Source organism: Chlorocebus sabaeus, chromosome 25 (genome assembly GCF_047675955.1).
Source record: "Chlorocebus sabaeus isolate Y175 chromosome 25, mChlSab1.0.hap1, whole genome shotgun sequence".
Classification (NCBI taxonomy): domain Eukaryota; kingdom Metazoa; phylum Chordata; class Mammalia; order Primates; family Cercopithecidae; genus Chlorocebus; species Chlorocebus sabaeus.
In genome coordinates, this window is record NC_132928.1 from 47,359,227 (window position 1) to 47,381,203 (window position 21,977).

Sequence of the window (21,977 nt, forward strand, 5' to 3'; positions counted from 1 at the left end):
CTGTCGCCCAGGCTGGAGTGCAGTGGCCGGATCTCAGCTCACTGCAAGCTCTGCCTCCCTGGTTCACGCCATTCTCCTGCCTCAGCCTCCTGAGTAGCTGGGACTACAGGCGCCCGCCACCGCGCCCGGCTAATTTTTTTGTATTTTTTTAGTAGAGACGGGGTTTCACCGTACCCCTCTTTTATTATAGACAAAAAAACAGGCTTCATGTGGCTAAGTGATTTGGTATGAAGGGAAAGCCCGGATTTGAACCTAGGTTTGCCTGACCTGCAGCCGTGCCTGTAGCCACTACAATGGAATGCTTCAAGGGGCAGCACTGAAATTTAACGAGGAATTTGTAAGGCAACCTACACAATCCCAAATGTCACCAGTATGAAACATGCCAAAAACCCCTGTTTGAGATGAATGCTGCATCTGTCATTTAAAAGTACTACAGTGTTATACAGTCTTAAAGGAAAGGGATGTTGACCAAAGAAGGCGAGTTATGTGTATGTGGTCGCAGGCAACATTTCTTTTCCATATTTGCGGTACAAAACAACCAGAAGAACAAACTTCTTCCCTTCCTCTTCCAAAGGCACTGGAAGCATCAATTCTTGCTCTTCAAACTGAAAGAAGCAATAAAAGCTGGACACCATCAGGTAGATTTCAGGCACTAAAAACAGAATGATCGAGTAACAGTACGGATAGCAATATCTATCTACCTACCTATCTACCTATGTTGTGTCTCTAGGTACACATATAATTATTGTGCATCTGCTGACAACCATCCATTTCAAGATTGTGTTCACATACACATTTTCCCAACCATCACGGCAAGCTGAGAGGAGAGGTATGTATTCCCATTTTCCAGATTAACAAGCCGCACTTGATAAAGCAAAACCAGGGAGAATTCGTTTAAGACATTTCTTGACAATTCCTGGACTTCCAAAGGGGCAAGTGAACACCTCGATTTCCTTTCGGCTGCTCAGGGGCCAGTTTGCACACAGAATTTCAAATCTAGTGGGCGGTTCCACAGATCGTTTTCGATGACCACTTTATTTTGCAGATGAGGAAACTTGGGCCCTGAGAGACCTGCCGAGGGTCTGGCCAGCGGTATGACACAGGTCTCCAGAGTTAAGTTTCTACCGCCCTCCAGAATCCTCTGTGAAATTAGAGACACAGCACGTAGATTTCAAATGTGAAATGGCAGAGTTCTGTTTATTTCCCTAGAGCCAACAGAGCCGGAGCGGGCGGCTCTTCCAGGCTTTGGGAACCCGGACCCGTCCCCAGGCCCGAGCGGCACCTACGCTAGCCCAGGCCCGCCCAAGGTTCCCCCGGGTCCCGCGCCCCGCGCTCCCTCTCAAGCTAACCCCTGCCCGCTGGAAGCGGGGCTCGGAGGCTCCCTCGCAACAAAAGGCTAAATTCGGTTTCCCTGGTTCCGCATTTCCCCAGGGAGCTCTCCTCGTAAAACTATTGCCCGTAAAGACTGCAGGGCAGAGGTCCAGGGCGCTTTGCTGGGAGCCTCGGGGCCCCGGGCTGGGGTCCGTCGGGCGGCACCTGGCGGGCCAGCGAGCGGGCGGGCGGGCGGCGAGCGAAGGCTTCCCGGCCTGGCAGCAACTCACCCCTCCGCCCTCCGCCCTCCGCCCTCCCGGCTCCGCTCCCCTCCCCCACGCCGCCCTGCCCCTCCCCCACGCCCCTTTCTCTTTCTTTCTTTCCCAGCTCGCTTGCCCCCACCCCAGCGGCGCCCGCCGGGCTCCTCGCCCAATGGCCGCGGGGCCGGGGAATGCATCAGCTGATCGGCCCGGGCTCCCGGCCGCTGGGAGCCAATCAGGGCACCGGGGGCGGCCCCCGGCCGCGGATAAAGGGTGCGGGGCCGCAAGCGGCCTTGCAGAGTCGAGAGTGGGAGAAGAGCGAAGCGGGTGAGCGGCACTACGGCCTCCTCTCCTCCTAACCTCGCTCTCGCGGCCTGCCTTTACCCTCCCGCCTGCTCGGCGCCCAGGTAAGCCCCCGGACGGCCCGGTGGCACCCAAGCGACACGCACCGCCCCTGCTACCCCGCGAGGCGCGCCACCCAGCCTCTTTTTTCGGCCGCCTGCCCCTCCAGTCCCAGCCCTACGCTGCGGCCTCTCTGGCCCGGGCCTGAGGTCCGGCTCCAGTCCTCCTCCCGCGTGCTTCCGCCGCCGATGGCTTGGACCCTCCGGGGCTGGCACTGGTGGGGCGCGCCCTTGGCCAGGCTCTGGGAAGGGCGGGGTGAGTTGTTTTGATCTTCTTTTCACTACTTGCGGCCCAAGCGCCGCCCCTGGAGGCCTTTGGGCTGGCCCGCGCCCTGGGGCTCACAGTGGTGTTTGCGCTGTGGATGGTGTGGCGGTGCGGTCCCCTGCAGAGCGCAAACAAGGCGCTTGGTTGGCGCGGGCGCCTCGCTGCTTTCCTGGTGGTGGGGCAGTCGTCGTGGTTCTGGCGATCGTTGAGACGCCTCGATTGCGGCGTGTAACAGTGAGCGTTGTTTGCGCGGCCGGCTCCCGCCTCGGGGTCCCGGGGGCCTTCCAGTGTGACCGAACAATGGAGAGCCCGGGCCTCGGCACAGTCGGTGGAGAAAATGGGCCGGGCGGAGGCAGCTGCGCCCCCACCCTCCCCGGGGACCCCGCAACCCCTCGGCGGTGGGGTATGGCCACCTCTGTGAGGCCCTGAGATTCAGACGGGGGCCCGAGGGGCGGGGCGCCCGCTTTAGGGACATTTCAGTGGGAAGGGGCTGCTCTCAAAGTGGATAATTACAACTCCCTCGGGGGCGGGAAGCGGGGATCCTCCCCCAGCCGCAAGTTCACGAAGAAAGCAACCAATGAAAATTATGAAGACGACGAGAAGTCAGACTCCTCCGGGTCGCCCTCCAACTGTTTCGGCTTCGTCGCCTACTCCGTGAACTCCGGGGAGAAATCTCGAGTCAAGATTAAGACCTTAACCCACCAACCGGCCTGTTTCGACACCCCCCGGGCCGACCGCTGTCTGTCCCCTTCTCCATCGCCCTCGCCCAGAAAGCTCCGGTGCTTGGACCAGCTCGAGTCTGAGAAAGAGGAGAGGCGCGAACGCCACTCCAAAAAGAGAAGGGCTAAGGAGGGCAACCCTAACAATACGCTTGACTTTCTGTGGCTGGGGTGAGTGAGGGGGCAGGGAGGACGACCCCAGAGTTGGTGAGAGCTGCAGAAACGGCTAAAAGCTTCAGAATCCATTCCCCCCACATAAACTTGGCGCCATGGCAGCAGCAGTTGATAGAGTGCTGGCATCCAACTGGCTCACGGAAAGGAGCAGGAGATCCGAAACAGGCTTAGGACAAAGTGTGCATGATATTGGTGGTGTAACAGGTTGGAGAGGACAGCTGAGAAATTGGGTTGTAGCTTTTTTTTCCCCCCCCACCGACAGAGTCTCGATCTGTCGCCCAGGCTGGAGTGCAGTGGTGCAAACTCCCGGCTCACTGCAACCTCTACCTCTAGGGTTCAGGCGATTCTCCTGTGTCAGCTTCCCGAGTAGCTGGGATTACAGGCGGGCACCACCAGGCCCGGCTAATTTTTGTATTTTTAGGAGAGACTGGGTTTCACCATGTTGGCCAGACTGGTCTCGAACTCCGTACCTCAGGTGATCCGCCCGCCTAGGCGGGTTGTAGCTTTTAGCGGGAGCTGAAGGGTTCTGGGAGGGAGGTGGGAAGTAGGATTTGGCCGCCTGAATCTTCTAGAGGCAATATTGGGGTGTTGGTCTTCCCCAAGGGGAAGGGTGGTGAGGCTGTCAGAGGGAGAAGCAGTTATGTTTTCAGCTGGGCAAACATGGACGGTTGCCCATAGAAACTTTGCCACTGTACTTCAGAACGTTGCCCTAGTCGTTGGAGGAGAACAATGTGTTCCCTTTCTAGCCATCCTGGGCCACGGAGGGAGGAGGGAGGGAGAGAACGTTTCCTCTTCGGCTGTTGTGGCTTCAGAATTTCTGTTCTTTCAGAGGTTTTCTGGTAGTGGTTGGCAGTTATTAGTATGCCTCATGGCTTTTAAAATTCCAGATCTTTTTTATTTCGAAGTGGAAATTTCCTAATTACTTGAAGTCTTCTTGTGGAATTCCATGATATTGTGATTCTTGCTCACTATCTTAAGTGAAACTTTGCGTGAGACCTATGGAAATTATGGCAGCAAACCCCTTAGAATCTGGTTTGAATCAGCTTTTGTTGTAGGAAACTGCTAGCCTTTAAAAAAAAAAAAATATTGTAACCTTGTTTCATCCTCAAATCTAAATGTGTGGTGGGTTTTCTTTTGGTGGGGAGTGGCCGTGGGTTTCAGTTAAGACCACAGCTAGGATGAAAGGCAAAGAGAAAAAAAGAAACCTTGGAAGCCAAGCCTGTTCTGTGGCTGGATTTTACTTGTATTGGAAGAAGTTCTATGTTTTGTAAATTTGTGTATTGGTTTGGTTTGTTTCCTCTGATAGATTAGTATTTGGATAGTTTAGTGTTACCTCAGCTACACTGAAGAAATAGACAGTCCTCACAAGTGTAAGTTCCAACTTGGAAGCCTGGGATCTGCAGTAGCTGTGGAACTTAAGCCTTTGAGCTCAGAGATGCAAGAGGCATTGAGTTACTACCAAGGGCCTGATCTTTTCTTTAGCAGGCATCTGTGTTAATTGCTTCAAAAGGTGGTGATCAGTTTTACAGCCTATTATAAAGGAGATTTTCGCCTACTATAAAACTAATCCCCCTGAAAGAGTGAGTAAACATAACTTTCTGTGTGTTGACTTCCAGAGGGGAAGGAGTTGGCACTTACACCTTGATTCACAACTTTTGATTCAGTTGTCCCTCTTAAGCCATTTTTGCAGGGGATCCATTTGGAGTGGGCATTAACAAGGTTATTTTTTTTCTCTCTCCAGAACACCTTCCACCATGACCACCTCAGCAAGTTCCCACTTAAATAAAGGCATCAAGCAGGTGTACATGTCCCTGCCTCAGGGTGAGAAAGTCCAGGCCATGTATATCTGGATCGATGGTACTGGAGAAGGACTGCGCTGCAAGACCCGGACCCTGGACAGTGAGCCCAAGTGTGTGGAAGGTGAGACAGCAATGTGGAGTGGAGCACACGCTGGGTGGGATCTGCAGGGGGTGGGCCTTTGACTCAGCCTCTGGATTAGGCCTCTTTATTCTGTTTGTAAAGCTTTTCTAAGGCAGGGCTTTCCAGACTTCATTCAGTCAACATTAAGCTCCTACACTGCCTCAAAGCAGAGCAACAATGGAACCCTTTATTTAAATGGAATTGTGCACGTAGGCCAGTGTATTGAAGAAAAACTAAGTCTGGTTTATGGAGAGTTGGCATGGGGCTTAGAGACTGCCGACCTGGGCATCCCCACTTACCTGACTCTAAGGCACCCTCAGAAAACCACTGCTCTAACCTGAGAATGCCATCTAGTTTACAAACTCTTAGAAAACTGTGCTTAATCACATCACTGGGCTTCTAGATGTGAAGCAAATGCTCTAAAATGGTTTTCAAATAGGACTGATTTTTAGTTGATGGCACTTTTGGAAATTCTTAAACTGTCTTAATTGCTTATCGAGCTACAGTTAGATTATAGTTGTGACCTTCATTTTTCAGTCTAAAACAAGCCATAGTCTTCCCTCTTCCAGAAAGGGGCCAGAGGAAAGTATCACCTCCTACCTAGTTTAGGATAGCTTACTTTTCCTTTTTGAATAAGTGAATGATCATAATACAAAGCCTATATTGTGTACTTGCTATGTGGCAGATAGTTCACAGACGCTGAAGATACAAAGTGAGAGTCTAGTCTCTGCCTTCAGAGAACTCAGTCAGCTAGAGAGACAAAGCAGTCTTTAAAACAGTGGGAAAGGTGGATAGGTAATAAGGGAACATCCTTGAGTAAGTCATCCTTCTAGTTGTCTGTTCCTTCATCTATAAAATAAGGACATTACTTGCCAGAATACACTGGGGGCATGAGAAGAAGGAAGCGACACATTGCCTAATGGAAGAATCAGAATCCTTCACTATCTCAGTATTTTAAGTGACTGATAGGCTGGTAATGGTAACAGAATGCTTCAGTTTGTCTCCTGGAAGACATTTGGGAAGGGAGTGCCTGATGTATTTCTTTTAAGGAAGTGGTACAGTGGTCTTACTTGGAATTCAGATAGGAAGGGCTATAGGATCAGGTACAGGTGCCAGGGTATACATATTAATGATGGCATTTATGCCTTAATAACTTCCTGGAAAAGAGATCTTTAGAGATGGGAAGGTGAGTGAAGGGCTGGCTGTATTTGCATTGCTTGGAAAGCTCCTGTACATTTTAAATGTAATTTTCCCTCTTTTTGCCCCAGAGTTGCCTGAGTGGAATTTTGATGGCTCTAGTACTTTACAGTCTGAAGGTTCCAACAGTGACATGTATCTCGTGCCTGCTGCCATGTTTCGGGACCCCTTCCGTAAGGACCCGAACAAGCTGGTGTTGTGTGAAGTTTTCAAGTACAATCGAAGGCCTGCAGGTGTGTATAGCACAGCTATGGATTCCTCTCCTCAATCTGTGAATGCTGTGAAGGGGAGGGAGGAGACATTCTGCAATCAGTATTGGGAAGACTAGGCTATTTCAGGACTATTTTAAGAATCTAAGTGATTGAGCCTCTTCCCTGAACTTCTGCTTTGAGGAAGAGATAATATGGCCCCATCTTTCTATGGTTTTGTCTGTTGGTAGCATAAAACAGCATTAGATTTGTCCAGATCTGTTTGCCGGTCTTGGAGTCCCCAGTAACAGCCCTCCTGCCTAGAATGTAGGCCAGGACAAATGTAAACCAATGGACAAATGATTCTCAAAAACTATAGAATGGCTCCAAGTGCCTGAGAAATGAAGAATAAATCTAACAAGCAGAAGCAGCTGTCTTGTGAATAGAGGGTTAAGTGCCTGGCATTTGGTGCTTGGGAGGTGGCCAGAATGCAGATAAGGTGAAAGTTGCCCTGTTCTAAATCCATTCTCATGTGACTTGGTTGTAACTGAGTTTAGTTAAAACTGAAGTCTTTCAGAGTCTTCCTACAGATGTACAGTTATTGCTTCTCTCATTTTTCCAACTCAGCGACTCAGTGATCCCAAGAAGGCCTATACTGGGTCATTTCAGCCCATAGTGCACACCTCAGTTGTATAGAATCCAAAGACTGTTCTCCCATCAGCATCGGTATTCAGCATCAGATCCCTGATGGCATATTGTTGACTCTTTTTTCTAGAGACCAATTTGAGGCACACCTGTAAACGGATAATGGACATGGTGAGCAACCAGCACCCCTGGTTTGGCATGGAGCAGGAATATACCCTCATGGGGACAGATGGGCACCCCTTTGGTTGGCCTTCCAACGGCTTCCCGGGGCCCCAGGGTAAGTCTTCTTGGGTTAGAGGTGAAATTCCCAGAAGTGTCTTAACTGTTCCAGAATGCCCCTTCCCAGGGATGGGAGTGACTTTCTGAATCAAGAAGCAAAATAATACAGTAAAGGCGAAACAGCCCTCACATCACCAAAGTCCAAAAATGGATATAAATGTATAAAGTAAGGTTTTAGGGGGAAGCTTTGGCCCCACAGGTGAAGAGGAACTCCCCTGTTGCCCCTCCCCTGCCCTGCACCTGCAGATGAAGGCAAGGATAGTGATTCAAGAGGGCAAGGCTTAAGGGCCTTCTGATCTCTGACTTTGGGATTCTCTAGATTTCTTGAGTCTTATTTTGTCTTGATGCTTCTGTAGGTCCATATTACTGTGGTGTGGGAGCAGACAGAGCCTATGGCAGGGACATCGTGGAGGCCCATTACCGGGCCTGCTTGTATGCTGGAGTCAAGATTGCGGGGACTAATGCCGAGGTCATGCCTGCCCAGGTAAATATAACTCCAATCCATCAATGATGAAGGGTAGGTAGGTGCATATAGGACTTTTGCTAGTAAGGGCTGCTGATACACCACTCACTAACCCAAAACCTAAGAATGGGTTGGAGTAGAGGTGAGAAGAGAACAGGTTTAGGAGCTTCTGAGTTGGAGTGAGCAGTTGGCTTTGTTTTAATGGCCAAGCTTCTCGTTTCTAGTGGGAATTTCAGATTGGACCTTGTGAAGGAATCAGCATGGGAGATCATCTCTGGGTGGCCCGTTTCATCTTGCATCGTGTGTGTGAAGACTTTGGAGTGATAGCAACCTTTGATCCTAAGCCCATTCCTGGGAACTGGAATGGTGCAGGCTGCCATACCAACTTCAGCACCAAGGCCATGCGGGAGGAGAATGGTCTGAAGTGAGTACCTTCTGCTGGGGCCATCTTTAATCTCCTATGGCAGAAAACTTGGGAAGAGACTTATCAATCTCTCAGCAAAGTCTCCTTTGCAGGATGACTTGCAAATATTTACCAGAGTTAAGTAAACTTGACTTCTCAGTCTGGACGTACCTTAGCTGTTGACACTTGACTTCAAATTCTCATTTTGTTCCTATTTGAAAAATACCAAGTAATACTTCTGATTCACAGTGATAATTATTATATAAATTATAACATAATTATTAGTCATATATCATTATATAAACATTGATATATAATATATATTTGTGACATATATATGTCGTGACAGGGAAAAGTTGACAAATTCATGCATTTGAAAATCTTTTAGAACTAAATTAGTTAATAATACAGGCATGTGGATAAGCTTAATGCTTATGAGGGGGAGAAAGTTTCAAATGATTGGTCTTTTCAACAAATACTTTCTACTGCTTGTCGGGCACTGTTCTGACCCCTGAGACACACAGGTAAGAAGATGAAGCCACTGCCCTCATGAAGTGTTTGCACCACTGGTATCATATTTTGGTGCACTTCATTCTTGGCTCCATACCTGGAGACAAGATTGGACTGCCATCTTTTCTGTTTCTTCTAGGTACATCGAGGAGGCCATTGAGAAACTAAGCAAGCGGCACCAGTACCACATCCGCGCCTATGATCCCAAGGGAGGCCTGGACAATGCCCGACGCCTAACTGGATTCCATGAAACCTCCAACATCAACGACTTTTCTGCTGGTGTAGCCAATCGTAGCGCCAGCATACGCATTCCCCGGACTGTTGGCCAGGAGAAGAAGGGTTACTTTGAAGACCGTCGCCCCTCTGCCAACTGTGACCCCTTTTCGGTGACAGAAGCCCTCATCCGCACGTGTCTTCTCAATGAAACCGGCGATGAGCCCTTCCAGTACAAAAACTAAGTGGACTAGACCTCTAGCTGTCAAGCCCCTCCTAGTTCTTCATCCCACTCCAACTCTTCCCCCTCTCCCAGTTGTCCCAATTGTAACTCAAAGGGTGGAATATTAAGGTCGTTTTTCTCATTCCTTGTGCCCAGTTAATCTTGCTTTCTTTGTTTGGCTGGGATAGAGATGGGTCAAGTTATTAATTTCTTCACACCTACCCTCCTTTTTTTCCCTATCACTGAAGCTTTTTAGTGCATTAGTGGGGAAGAGGGTGGGGAAACATAACCACTGCTTCCATTTAATGGGGTGCACCTGTCCAATAGGCATAGCTATCTGGACAGAACATGTTTGCAGGAGGGGGACTTTTCTTCGAGGTAGCTGAAAGGGGAAGACCTGACTTCCTCTGGTTAGGTTAGGACTTGCCCTTGTGGTGGAAACTTTTCTTAAGAAGTTATAACCAACTTTTCTATTAAAAGTGGGAATTAGGAGAGAAGGTAGGGGTTGGGAATCAGAGAGAATGGCTTTGGTCTCTTGCTTGTGGGACTAGCCTGGCTTGGGACTAAATGCCCTGCTCTGAACACGAAGCTCAGTATAAACTGATGGATATCCCTACCTTGAAAGAAGAAAAGGTTCATGTTGCTTGGTCCTTGATTTATCACACAAAGCAGAATAGTATTTTTATATTTAAATGTAAAGACAAAAAATTATATGTATGGTTTTGTGGATTATGTGTGTTTTGCTAAAGGAAAAAACCATCCAGGTCACGGGGCACCAAATTTGAGACGAATAGTCCGGATTAGAAACCAAGCATCTCCTTTTGAGTAGGGAGCGAGGGAGGTGGTGCTTAGAAAGATGGTGCTCTGGGGTTGGGTCCTCATGACCACTTCTGGGTTTCTGCCCTGCCCACCCTCTGGAGAAGGTGGGCACTGGATTAGTTAACACGTTTCTAGCAGTCATTTGATCTCTGTGGCTTTGGTTTAAAAGATAGACACTTGTCCACGTGGGTTTAGAGATAAGAGTTGGCTGGTCAACTTGAGCATGTTACTGACAGAGGGGCTATTGGGGTTATTTTCTGGTAGGAACAGCATGTCACTAAAGCAGGCCTTTTGATATTAAATTTTTTAAAAAGCAAAATTATAGAAGTTTAGATTTTAATCAAATTTATAGGGTTTCTAGGTAATTTTTACAGAATTGCTTGTTTGCTTCAGCTGTCTCCTACCTCTGCTCTTGGAGGAGATGGGGACAGGGCTGGAGTCAAAACACTTGTAATTTTGTATCCTGATGTCTTTGTTAAGACTGCTGAGGAATTATTTTTTTTCTTTTATAATAAGAAATAAACCCCACCTTTATTCCTTCATTTCATCTACCGTTTTCTGGTTCTTAACGTTGGCTGTGGCAGGCCAGCTATGGTTTTCTCTTGTCATGACAACTTCTAATTGCCATGTACAGTATGTTCAAAGTCAAATAACTCCTCATTGTAAACAAACTGTGTAACTGCCCAAAGCAGCACTTATAAATCAACCTAACATAAGATCTCTCTGATGTGTTCGTGGTTCTTTCAAATCCCCATGTACCATTATATTCCTTTATTTCCTAAAACAGGCAAAATAAGCTCAAGTTTATGTACTCTTTGAGTTTTTAAAACACTGGAGTGATGTTGCTGACCAGTCCTTTCCTGTACCTCTCTAGCTTGGGTATTTGGGACTACTGGGATTAAGTTTTTCACCTAGACTTAATAACACAATCTTGGCATTTCCTAGCCTAGAGTTTTGTAGCAGGGTACAACCCCCACTCCTCCACATTCTGTGCTCCCCTGAGTTTGGTTTTGGCTTACCATAACATTGTTTTGACCATTCCTGGCCTAATAGCCTAAAATACTTGATGTATGATTAACTGGCTTTACAATTTCTACTATCTGTTGTCAGTGATTCATTTAAGTAACATATTAGCTACTCTGCTTCGCTGGTTGAAGCCTTCCAAGGCTGGCTATGCCCTAGGCATGAGCTCGTCCTTGGGTGTATCTTGCCTTGCAGGAAGACCAGTGGACTGCTTGTCTCAGTGATTCTCAAAAGCTCTGTGTTGTCACCCGTGCCCTTGCCCCTTGCTCTACCTTGGTCCGTGTATCTGGAAGTTCTTCCACTTTATCCTGGCCAATTCCTACCTTCATTCATTCCTCATGAGGCTGGGTAAAAGCTCCCTCCGGCTCCCATGATGCTGTGCACATACCTAGCAAAAAGCAGTTATTCGACAGGGCATGCAATATTATTAACATTAATACTACTAATAATGTGGGCAATAATGATTGTTTTTAAAAGGCAGAATACTCTTATCAGTTTGAGATAGCTGGGGCCTGTGATAGTATTTAGATAGGACACAGTTCTTCAGGCAACTGTATTTTACACTAGTCAAGTAATCCTAGATATCCATGGTTTTTCTTAAGAAAGTTGGCTGCTGATATGATTTAATATTCAAAGTAGAGTCATCTACCTATTAGCTTGCTGGCATGGTCCTAGTTTACGCCTGTTGTTTCAGCATGATTGTTGAGTACCCTCTTTCATCCTTAGCATTTTCTTGATTTTGTTGTTAAATGATGCATACCCTTATTTCCATTGAATCTCTACTTCCACCTCCCCAACAGAAGTTGTCTTCCCTTTGCTTAGTCACCCTTGCAGCCTCTTGGATGGTGTCTCCTACACAGTGTAAACACTAAACTGAAGAGGCAGTGACCTGAGCACTTTGGATTTCGTTCATTGTAATCAATTCCCTGACAAAATGATTGCATGAGAAGGAATTTTAAGTTCATAGGATCAGAATTTAGGTGAAAACAACCAGCATATTTGTTTCTCCCCCCTCTCACCTAGAATTAACTTTGACCTAGAGGTCACAGTGCAATCCCCTTATATTTCTAAAAAATTCTATTTCATTTTACAATATGCAGATATATGTCCATACACATGCATAATATAAATGTATACCATATTTGTAAACATATACCATATTTGTATACATTTATATTATACATTTGTATTTCTAAGGTGTTTTTTATAGTTCATTTGCAGACACTGGGTTATGTGATAACTTTTATCAGTAATAGATTAAACAGAATAATGACCAAATTTTCAACCTTAAGGAGTCAAGCCAGTATTTACAAAAGGAGGTCTCCATGAACTCCTTAAACATGAGTTCCCCTAATATCATCTTGCCAGGTACTAGAAAACAACTAAGTGACAGCACAAGCTATAGGGAATTTGAATGAATTCAATGGATGGGTGCTGTATAGGGCCTTTTGTTGTTTTTGAGACAATCTCACTCTCACCCAGGCTGGAGTGCAGTATGGCGTAATCTTGGCTCACTGCCACCTCTGCCTCCCAGATTCAATCGATTCTCCTGCCTCAGCCTCCCAAGTGGCTGGGACTTGGCACCACCATGCCTGGCTAATTTTTGTATTTTTAGTACAGATGGGGTTCCACCATGTTGGCCAGGCTGGTCTTGAACTCCTGACCTCATGTGACCCCCTTACCTCCGCCTCCCAAAGTACTGGGATTACAGGCGTGAGCCACTGTGCCTGGCCTAGGGCCATTTAAAAAGCCAGATCTGTGCTGCTGTGTAGAATGGTAGACAGGTGGATGAGAAGTTCCTGAACTATTCTTGGCCCTTTTACCACTAAGTGAAAGTAACTTGCTGTCCCAAAGAAAGATGTCTCATCATTCAATAGGACTTCCTAATTGAACTTCATGAAAACAAGAGATCCTGTTTTTCTTGCTCACCACTGTATCTTGAGACCTGTTGTAGTGCCTGCAATACTTGTTTAATAAATTATTTTTAAGTATCAGTTTTGTGAGCTTTAACTCTATGAGGTCTTTATTATTTGACTGTATTTTAACTCTGGCCATGACAGGAAGACAAAGTTCCATTTTTATTGAACTTAAAAAGAATCAAGGCCAGGTGAAGTGGCTTACGCCTGTGATCCCAACACTCTGTGAGGCTGCAGCGGGAGGATCTCTTGAGCTCAGGAGTTTGAGACCAGCCTAGGCAACATAGTGAGGTCTAGTCTCTACAAAAAAAAAAATTTTTTTTAATTGCACGCCTGCAGTCTCAGCTATCAGGAGGCTGAGATGGGAGGATCACTTGAGCCCAGGAAATTGAAGCTGCAGTGAGCTGTGATTGCACCACTGCACTCCAGCCTGGGTGACAGATTGAGACCTTGCCTAAAAAAAACAGAACCCCAAAAAACAAGTTGAAAATGTTGATTCTTTTTACTACCAACATTATGGCAGGACTAAAAACTTCGTGGGAGTGTACTGTGGAAAATAGTGATAATTATTTCTGGTTGTAATCAGGCTACCAAGAGCCTCGTGTTGCTTTAATAGTTATAACTGCCAGGCACAGTGGCTCATGCCTGTAATCCCAGCACCTTGAAAGGCCGAGGCAGGTGGATCACCTGAGGTCAGGAGTTCGAGACCAGCCTGACCAATATGGTGAAACAAACCCTGTCTCTACTAAATACAAAAAATTAGCCAGGCATGGTGGCACATGCCTGTAATCCCAACTACTTGGGAGACTGAGGCAGGAGAATTGCTTGAACCTGGAAGGCAGAGGTTGCAGTGAACCAAGATCACACCATTGTACTCCAGCCTGGGCAACAAGAGGGAAACTCCATCTCAAAAAAAAACGTTATGACTGAGGCCGAGCATGATGGCTCATGCCTGTAATCCCAGCATTTTGAAAAGCTGAGGCAAGTAGATCACTTGGGCTCAGAAGTTCAAAACCAGCCTGGGCAACGTGACAAAACCCCATCCCTACAAAAATTTTGAAAAATTAACTGGACATGGTGGCATGTACGTGAAGTCATAGTTATCTGGGAGGCTGAGGTAAGAAGATTACTTGAACCCAGGTGGTTGAAGCTGCAGTGAGCCATGGTTGTGCCACTGCACTCCAGCCTGGGTAACAAAGTGAGACCCTGTCTCAAAAAACCAAAAAAAATTATAACTGATGTAAACTGGTAGTTTAGGCTGGGTGCGATGGTTCAAGCCTGTAATCCCAGCACTTTGGGAGGCCAAGGCAGGTGGATCACCTGAGTTCAGGAGTTCGAGACTAGCGTGACCAACGTGGTGAAACCTTGTCTCTACTAAAAATACCAAAAATAGCAGGATGTGGTGGTGGGTGCCTGTAATCCCGGCTACTCAGGAGGCTGAGGCAGAGGTTGTAATAAGCAAAGATCACTCCATGTCACTCCAGCCTGGGCAACAGAGTGAGACTCCATATCAAAAATAAATAAATAAATAAATAAAGTGACAGTTCATTTAACTCCAAAGACTTCGGGTACATTTCTACTGTAAACAATCTGAGCTGATTAGAGCCCTGCCATTTTATAGCGTTTGGCTCGATCTCCAACCATTCATTTAAAAAAATTCTACCTCAGGCTGGGCATCATGGCTCAAGCCTGTAATCCCATCACTGTGGGAGGCCAAAGTGGGCAGATCACTTGAGGTCAGGAGTTTGAGACCAGCCTGGCCAACATGGTGAAACCCCATCTCTATTAAAAATACAAAAATTAGCTGGGCATGGTGGTGGGCACCTGTAATCCCAGCTGCTTGGCAGGCTGAGGCAGGAGAATCGCTTGAGCCCAAGAACTAGAGGTTGCAGTGAACCAAGCTTGTACCACTGCACTCCAACCTAGGCAACAGAGTGTGACTCCATCTAAAAAAAAAAAAAAAATGCGATTTCATTTTACAATATGTGGATATATGTCCATACGCATGCATAATATAAATGTATACCACATTTGTGAGAATATGCATATATGTACACATTAGATACACAATACAAGCACAATACATATGCCTTTAGCTCAAGATACAGCGTCTTATAAAGGAGACAGGAATTTAGGAATATATGTTCCAGAAACAGTACACAAGAGAATTCGCTGAGATGAGAAAGTTGTCACTAGGAACGGGGAGTGGTAAAATGTAGAAAGTGTAATTGTTATTAAAGGTCTACTGCCAACTCTTTCCAGTTAATTACCCACTCTGCCATGCTTTATGGACAGCAGGTTGTCAGCCACTGTCAATAAGTCTTTGCGCATGGTACACTGCCTGGAGCTCCTCTAATATAGGAGAGTGATATCCTAGTCCATGTTACAGAGGGAGTGTCCACACAGTTCCTATTGTCATTTGATGAGTTACTTTTCAGGGTCCTTGTACCTGAGCAAGTTTTGTCCTCTTTTGGATGGATTTCAGATTGAGTTACCTGCATTGTCTTGAGATTGCAGCCTGTCTCCTCCACTATACGGCATAGTCAGCAGATCTATTAGGTAAATCCCAGTGGGCCCTCAGTCACTAAATCCATCCTCCGTGCTGAAGCCTTTCTGCATTTGCCTTTTGATAAAGGTTTAGAATAACTCCTTCTCTGTGACTCTATTTTACTCCTCTATTGACACTAAATTGAATTGGCATTTAAGATATGAAAAAATCAATAATCAAATGAAATGGGAGTCAAATAGGCACTATTTTGGTGTGTTGGGGAAAGCATATGAATGAGGGGTGGTCAAGTGAATGGTCAAGTCTCCTTTACGACTCTCCTCTTATAGCTCAAGGTTGTCACTGGCAGCACCAAATGGAAGGGGACTTCTGGGCCCATTGCTATGTATCCCAGTTTATTCTCAAACGATTTTGTGAGCTGCTTTGGTCACTGTTTAAATAAGGCTACAGAATGAAATACAGTTTCACATTGTGGGAGGCAAGGGAAAAGGATTCGTTTTTTCATTCTTTGGAAGAAGTGAACACTTGCCTGGACTCTGGGAAGGAACCTGTGATCTAATTAGCTAAATTTAGGGAGACAGTACAGTAAGAGAATGTACTTTTCCAGGGCTTCCTTTGCAAGAGAGGATCCATCTCTTCAAACAGTCCACCACCAGACTCATTCCTAGGTGGGCCTAAGATCCAGAAACTACCAATCTATTAACATTTTTATGTAAATACTGCTATCGCATAGCACTTAGCCAAGGAAGCCTTCAATAAATGTTTGTTGAGTTACATTATCAGAGAAAGGTCACTACTATGTCACTGGCTAAAGAAAGTAGATAGAAGGCTGGGGAGTGAGGCCTATTAATCATAGTATTAATCATAGGTGTTAATGGTTTGTATACGAGCTGCCTCACTCCTGCAGTAAATTCCAAATTACTTAATTCAGAAATATCCTCTTTTCCCTGATGCCAAATGCAGGGCCTTTAGGGTGGTCATCTGAAATGCTATATCCTGTAGGCTGCTAAGTTTCCAGGTTCTTCCCTTCTCTTGAAAGAGGATGGTTGAGAATATACTTAGATTATCTGTGTCATTAAATGATTCACTACTCCAGGAATTGACACCATTCTTTACAAAATCAGCCTGAGATAATCTATGACATTCCCAAAATTCCTTCCAAATTTGGAATTTTATGCTGTGAACTGTCATACCCAACACTGAAGTTAAGCAGTTTTTGGTTAAATGTGGCATCTTAGAGGGTAAAAGAGCTCCTCCAACTTATGATCGGTTATTTGTCATCAAGGTTCACAGCTCAATTCAGTGTTGGAGAAGTTGGAAAAAGATGAACAAGTCGTTTTGTTTTGTTTTGTTTTGTTTTGTTTTGTTTTGTTTTGTTTTGAGACAGAGTATTGCTCTGTCACCGAGGCTGGAGTGCAGTGTTGTGATCTCGGCTCACTGTAATCTCTGCCTCCTGGGTTCAAGGGATTCTCCTGCCTTAGCTTCCCAAGTAGCTGGGATTACGGGTGTGCACCACCACACTCAGCTAATTTTTGCATTTTTAGTAGAGATGGGGTTTCACCATGTTGGCCAGGCTGGTCTTGATCTCCTGACCTCAGGTGATCTGCCCACCTCAGCCTCCCAAAGTGCTGAGATTACAGGCGTGAGCCACCATGCCCAGCCATATTTTAACACAGCATTTTGGTTTTGTGGAGGGGTAGGGAGAGGCATAAGAGGCAGCATTTTATATTAGTAGTGACAGGAATATTTAATCATAAAATGATTCAGCATACATTTATTTCAGGTTAGGAAGAACCATTTCTCTCTGTTCCAGGGCTCTGGCTTCTGTACTTTAGGAGTCCTAAAGTTATATAACCATCATCCTCAGGTAACTCAGCCCAGCACTCTCTATCCCTGAGGGTTTACATATCATTAAAAAGCACCACGAGTGTACTGTCTATTGCTGCATAACAAATTACCCCAAAATGTAGCAGCTTAAAATAAGAACTATTATCTTATACAGTTTCCAAGCATCAGGAATCTGGGAGTGACTTAGCTGAGTGCTCTTGCATTGAGGTTTCTTAGCAGGTTGTAGTCAAACTGTGAGGGCTGCAGTCTCTGAAGAGCTGACTGGGTTCAGTTCCTTGCCATGTGGGCCTCTTCATAGTGCTGCCCATGCCATGTCTTTTTCCAGAGCGAGTGATCCAAAGAAGAAAATGAGAGAGAGAAGCCACAATGACTTTATAAGCTAATCTTGGAAGGGACATCCCATTGCGTTTACCATACTTCATTTGCTAAAAGTGAATCACTAAGTTTTGTCCAATTCAAGGGGAAGGGAAAGCTCCATTATCAAAGGAAGAAGTATCAAAGAATTTGTGGAACTATCTTTAAATCTTCCACAATGAGTAGTTTGGCCCTGAGAAAATAGTCAAAGTTGAAGTGTTATCCTAGAGAGAAAGGTTTTGGTTTCCTTTGATTCCTTTAATATCATAAGTCCTTTAATAATATCCTCTTGGCTGGGTGTGGTAGTTCACGTCTGTAATCCCAGCACTTTGCGAGGCCAGGGTGAAAGGATCGCTTGAGCCCAGGAGTTTGAGACCAGCCTGGGCAACACAGTGAGACCCTATCTCTACAAAAATTAAAAATGGGCCGAGTATGGTAGTCCCAGCTACTTAGGAGCTGAGGCAGGAGTATGGCTTCAGCCTGGAGGATGGAGGCTTTGCTGAGCTGTAATCCCACCACTGTACTCCAGTCTGGGCAACGGAGTGAGATTGTGTCTCAAAAAAAAAAAAAAAAAAAAAAAAAAATTGGCTGGGCGTGGTAGCTCACACCTGTAATCCCAGCACTTTGGCAGGCGGAGGCAGGTGGATCACCTTAGGTCAGGAGTTTGAGACCAGCCTGGCCAACATGGTGAAACCTAATCTCTACTAAAAATACAAAAATTTGCCAGATGTGGTGGCACATGCCTGTAATCCCAGTTACTTGGGAAGTTGAGGCAGGAGAATCACTTGAACTTGGGAGGTGGAGGTTGCAGTGAGCCGAGATCACACCACTGCACTCCAGCCTGGGCGATAAGAGTGAAACTCTGTCAAAAAAAAAAAAAAAAAAAAAAAAAAATTAACATACCAACATCTTTGAGCACCAACAGTCAATGCAATTTCCATTGAGCATGCACTGGTGGGAAATGATTTTTTATATGCTTGGAACATTAAATAGTGGGTTATGTTCTTCTGAAATACAGAATAGGAGAAAGGCCTCAGGTCTCCAGGCTCTTTCATGCTTCCCCATTCACCAGCCTCCAGACTCATATAGTCAGCATGGAGTTGTGATGAAGGCTGGGCGGATGGAGGCAATGTCATTCATGCCTGTTTGCCTTCCACTAAGAACTATCAGTGCCACACCATGCTAGGCAGTTGCTGCCTCCAATAGGGATTCCTGCAGGATGCTGGCACTCAGCGAGCTCCCCCCATTAGTGAGAGCTGAAGACCTGATGCCCAGCTAAAATGAGGGAAGAAGAACTTTTCAGGTAGCACATCCTGTCCACTAGAGCCCAGGAACATATGAATTGGCAGTAGAAATTACATAGTCTCACTGTCTCCAGTCTCACCTCCATTTTTTTTGTCTCCTTCTTCCACTTCTCTGGTCTTTCTCTCTCCTTCCTAATTCTCTGTGTCTTTGTTCTCCTCCCCATTCCCCTCCCCTTCTGCTGTGACCTCTAAGTTGGCTCAGCGTCATTGTTCAAGATGTTAGTTACATAACATGGCTTATGATAGCAAAAGCAAAATAACAGGCTGCCTGCCATGCCAGGTGAAACCCAGCATGAAAAGAAAATACTTCTTCGTGGCACCTCTGGGCTTTTTTGGGCTATGAGGAGGATCAGCTGAAGAGGGCTTAGATGTTCCATGTGCACCAAACTTCAGATCTCTCTTGAGACTAACTCACCCAGATTTGGGAGCATTTCAATTTTTTTTTTTTTTTTTTTTTTTTTTTTTAAGGCAGAGTCTCACTCTGTTACCCAGGCTGGAGTGCAGTGGCACGATCTCGGCTCACTGCAACCTCCACTTCCCGGGTTCAAGCGATTCTCCTGCCTCAGCCTCCTGAGTAGCTGGGATTACAGGTGCCTGCCACCACACCTGGCTAATTTTTGTATTTTTAGTAGAGATGGGATTTCACCACATTGGTCGGGCTGGTCTCAAACTCCTGACCTCAGGTGATCCACCCGCCTCAGCCTCCCAAAGTGTTGGGATTACAGGTGTGAGCCACCGCGCCCGGACTGGTGTATAAATTTTAATCCTAAAATCTCAGAATTGAAAATCATGCTAGGTCAGTCACCCTAAACTTATTTTGGGTTATTCTCCTCTTTGATACTCTGGTTAAGACATAAAACAGTCACGAATATTCTGTCTCGAAAATATGCTTTAAATATAATTTCAGTGAGTTGAAAGTCTCCCTGAAGCTCAACCAGGGATTGGGTTAAGAATCCCTTGTCCCCAGGTCACTCTTCGTTTAGGAATCTTTTGTAAGAATCTTCTGCTGTACAGTGCCGCACTATTAGGTGGTCATCCAATATATGCTCAAACCCTCTCAGGCAGGGAGGTCACTATATAGTAAGGAAGCCCTTTCCATTTATGAACTGCTTTATGATTTTCTCTATGATGAGGTCATATGTGTCTCTATGTGGCATTTGCCTTTGTCCTTATTTTCCCCTCTGAAAGTATACAGACCCAGGCTTATGCTTCTTTCACATGACAATCCTTGAGAGAATTGAAGACAGGACTCACATCTCCGTTGAGTCCTTTATGTTTTTTCAGATTAAACATTCTCAGTTACTTCTGTTTCATCATGACTTCAAGATCTTTCTCCTTCACTGGGAACAGTGGCTCATGCTTGTAATCCCAGCATTTTGGGAGACTGAGGCAGAACGAGACCAGCCTGAGCAACATAGTAAGACCTCATCTCCATTTAAAAAAAAAGAAAAAAAAGAAAAAAATTAACCAGGTGAGGTGGTGCACACCTGTAGTCTCAGCTACTCGGAAGCTGAGGTGGGAGGATTGCTTGAGCCCAGGAGATTGAGGTTGTGGCGAGACCTGATTACACCAGCCTGGGTGACAGAGTGAGACCCTGTCTCAATAAAAAAGATCTTTCACCAGCCAATTCAGCTCTCATTCCTCCAGATATTCTCCGGATTGTCAACTCAGTTCTTTAAAAGGCAAATTCTCTAAGGCTAAGCAGATGTCTATTCAGAAGCTACACCCGTAAGACCAGTCTTAGAGAACTATTCTCTGGATTGATAATCCAAAAAATATCCAGAGGAATAAGAGCTGAGCTGGCTGGTGAAAGGTCTTTTTTGTTGTTGTTGAGACAGAGTCTTTTCTGAATAGGCATCAGAAGAAGCAGATGCCTATTCAGAAGACTCCAAATTTCTAATTAACATAAAAATGTCACTGACTTATTGGAAGTCTTATCACACCTGTTCCTTTGCAGTCCTATTAAAATCCTGAAAGAAAGGATACATTGCTCTTAAACCCAGCATCTATCTACTTGCACTAAAGTAGCAGATCCAAAGTTTATCCTCATTAAATTTCATCCTGCTAATTTGGTACAATTTTTCCAGGCCATTGTGATCTTTCTGAATTTACCTTGGTTCTCTCTCTTTGAATTACTGATAGATTATTTAACTACATTATTATAAATTCTTCAATCAAGTAAATGACAAAAAGACGAATGGGAGCACAAGTCAATAGAACATTCTGTTGCAAAAGTCTTCCTTTCAGGTGGGAATCAATGCTCTATGAGTAGTGATTGTTCACCAGATACCATGTATATAACTTTCCTTTATCCAGTTCATTGTTTTAGCTTGTTTAGTTTGCTCATAAGAGGTTTTTTTCAAATGTCTTACTGAAATTGATGCATTATGTCAAAATAAAATATTGTCCTTATCTGTTAGTCTAGAGACACTATTTGAAAAACAAAAAGAAAATCTGAGTTGTCATAACTTTCTCTTCATTAGCCTATTTGTTAATCATGACCACAATTTTTGTTTCTGATTACCACTTGAAACTTTGCTCTAATAAGTTTTCTATAATTTTACCAGTATTATAAAACTTGTCAATCTCATTATCAAAATTGTATTTTAAGAAATGTAGGCTGGGCGTAGTGGCTCATATCTGTAATCCTAGTACTTTGGGGGGCTGAGGCAGGTGGATCACTTGAGCCCAGGAGCTCGAGACCAGCCTGGGTAACATGGTGAAAACCCAACTCTACTAAAAAATACAAAAATTAGCTGGGCGTGGTGGTGCGCCTGTAGTCCCAGCTACTTAGGAGACTGAGACATGAGGATCACTTGAACCCAGGAGGCGGAGGCTGCAGTGAGCCAAGATCGTGCATGGAATTCCAGCCTGGGTGACGGAGTGAGACTCGGTCTCAAAAAAAAAAAAAAAAAAAAGAAATGTGGCCAACATTCACCCAGTATACAGTGCACTTCTGTTCTGAACATTTCTGCATATTTACTGAGAATGGTTCCGGGATCTCATTAGCAGTATTTCTCCTTTTCCCTAGTCCTG

The 21,977-nt window shown here is 45.4% G+C and overlaps 1 protein-coding gene across 2 annotated transcripts; it reads left to right on the forward strand.

Moving 5' to 3' along the window:
- Positions 1-1,819: 1,819 nt before the first annotated feature.
- Positions 1,820-10,708, forward strand: GLUL (glutamate-ammonia ligase). Of its 2 annotated transcripts, none has more exons than XM_007989284.3 (7): positions 1,820-1,978; positions 4,872-5,050; positions 6,319-6,480; positions 7,211-7,357; positions 7,716-7,843; positions 8,047-8,246; positions 8,875-10,708. In XM_007989284.3, exons 2-7 carry the CDS (start codon positions 4,885-4,887, stop codon positions 9,191-9,193), a joined length of 1,122 nt encoding a protein of 373 aa, XP_007987475.1. In that variant the 5' UTR covers positions 1,820-1,978; positions 4,872-4,884; the 3' UTR covers positions 9,194-10,708. The 2 variants fall into 2 exon arrangements, with proteins under 2 accessions (XP_007987475.1, XP_007987476.1); XM_007989285.3 differs by lacking the exon at positions 1,820-1,978 and adding an exon at positions 2,043-3,127.
- The last annotated feature ends 11,269 nt before the right edge of the window (positions 10,709-21,977 follow it).

Excerpts from the sequence above, each read along its gene's own strand:
- GLUL (XM_007989284.3), top strand. The coding sequence starts at position 4,885 with ATGACCACCTCAGCAAGTTCCCACTTAAATAAAGGCATCAAGCAGGTG. Across the intron at positions 6,481-7,210 it reads GTACAATCGAAGGCCTGCAG|AGACCAATTTGAGGCACACC; the intron begins GTGTGTATAGCA and ends TCTTTTTTCTAG. Across the intron at positions 7,358-7,715 it reads CGGCTTCCCGGGGCCCCAGG|GTCCATATTACTGTGGTGTG; the intron begins GTAAGTCTTCTT and ends ATGCTTCTGTAG.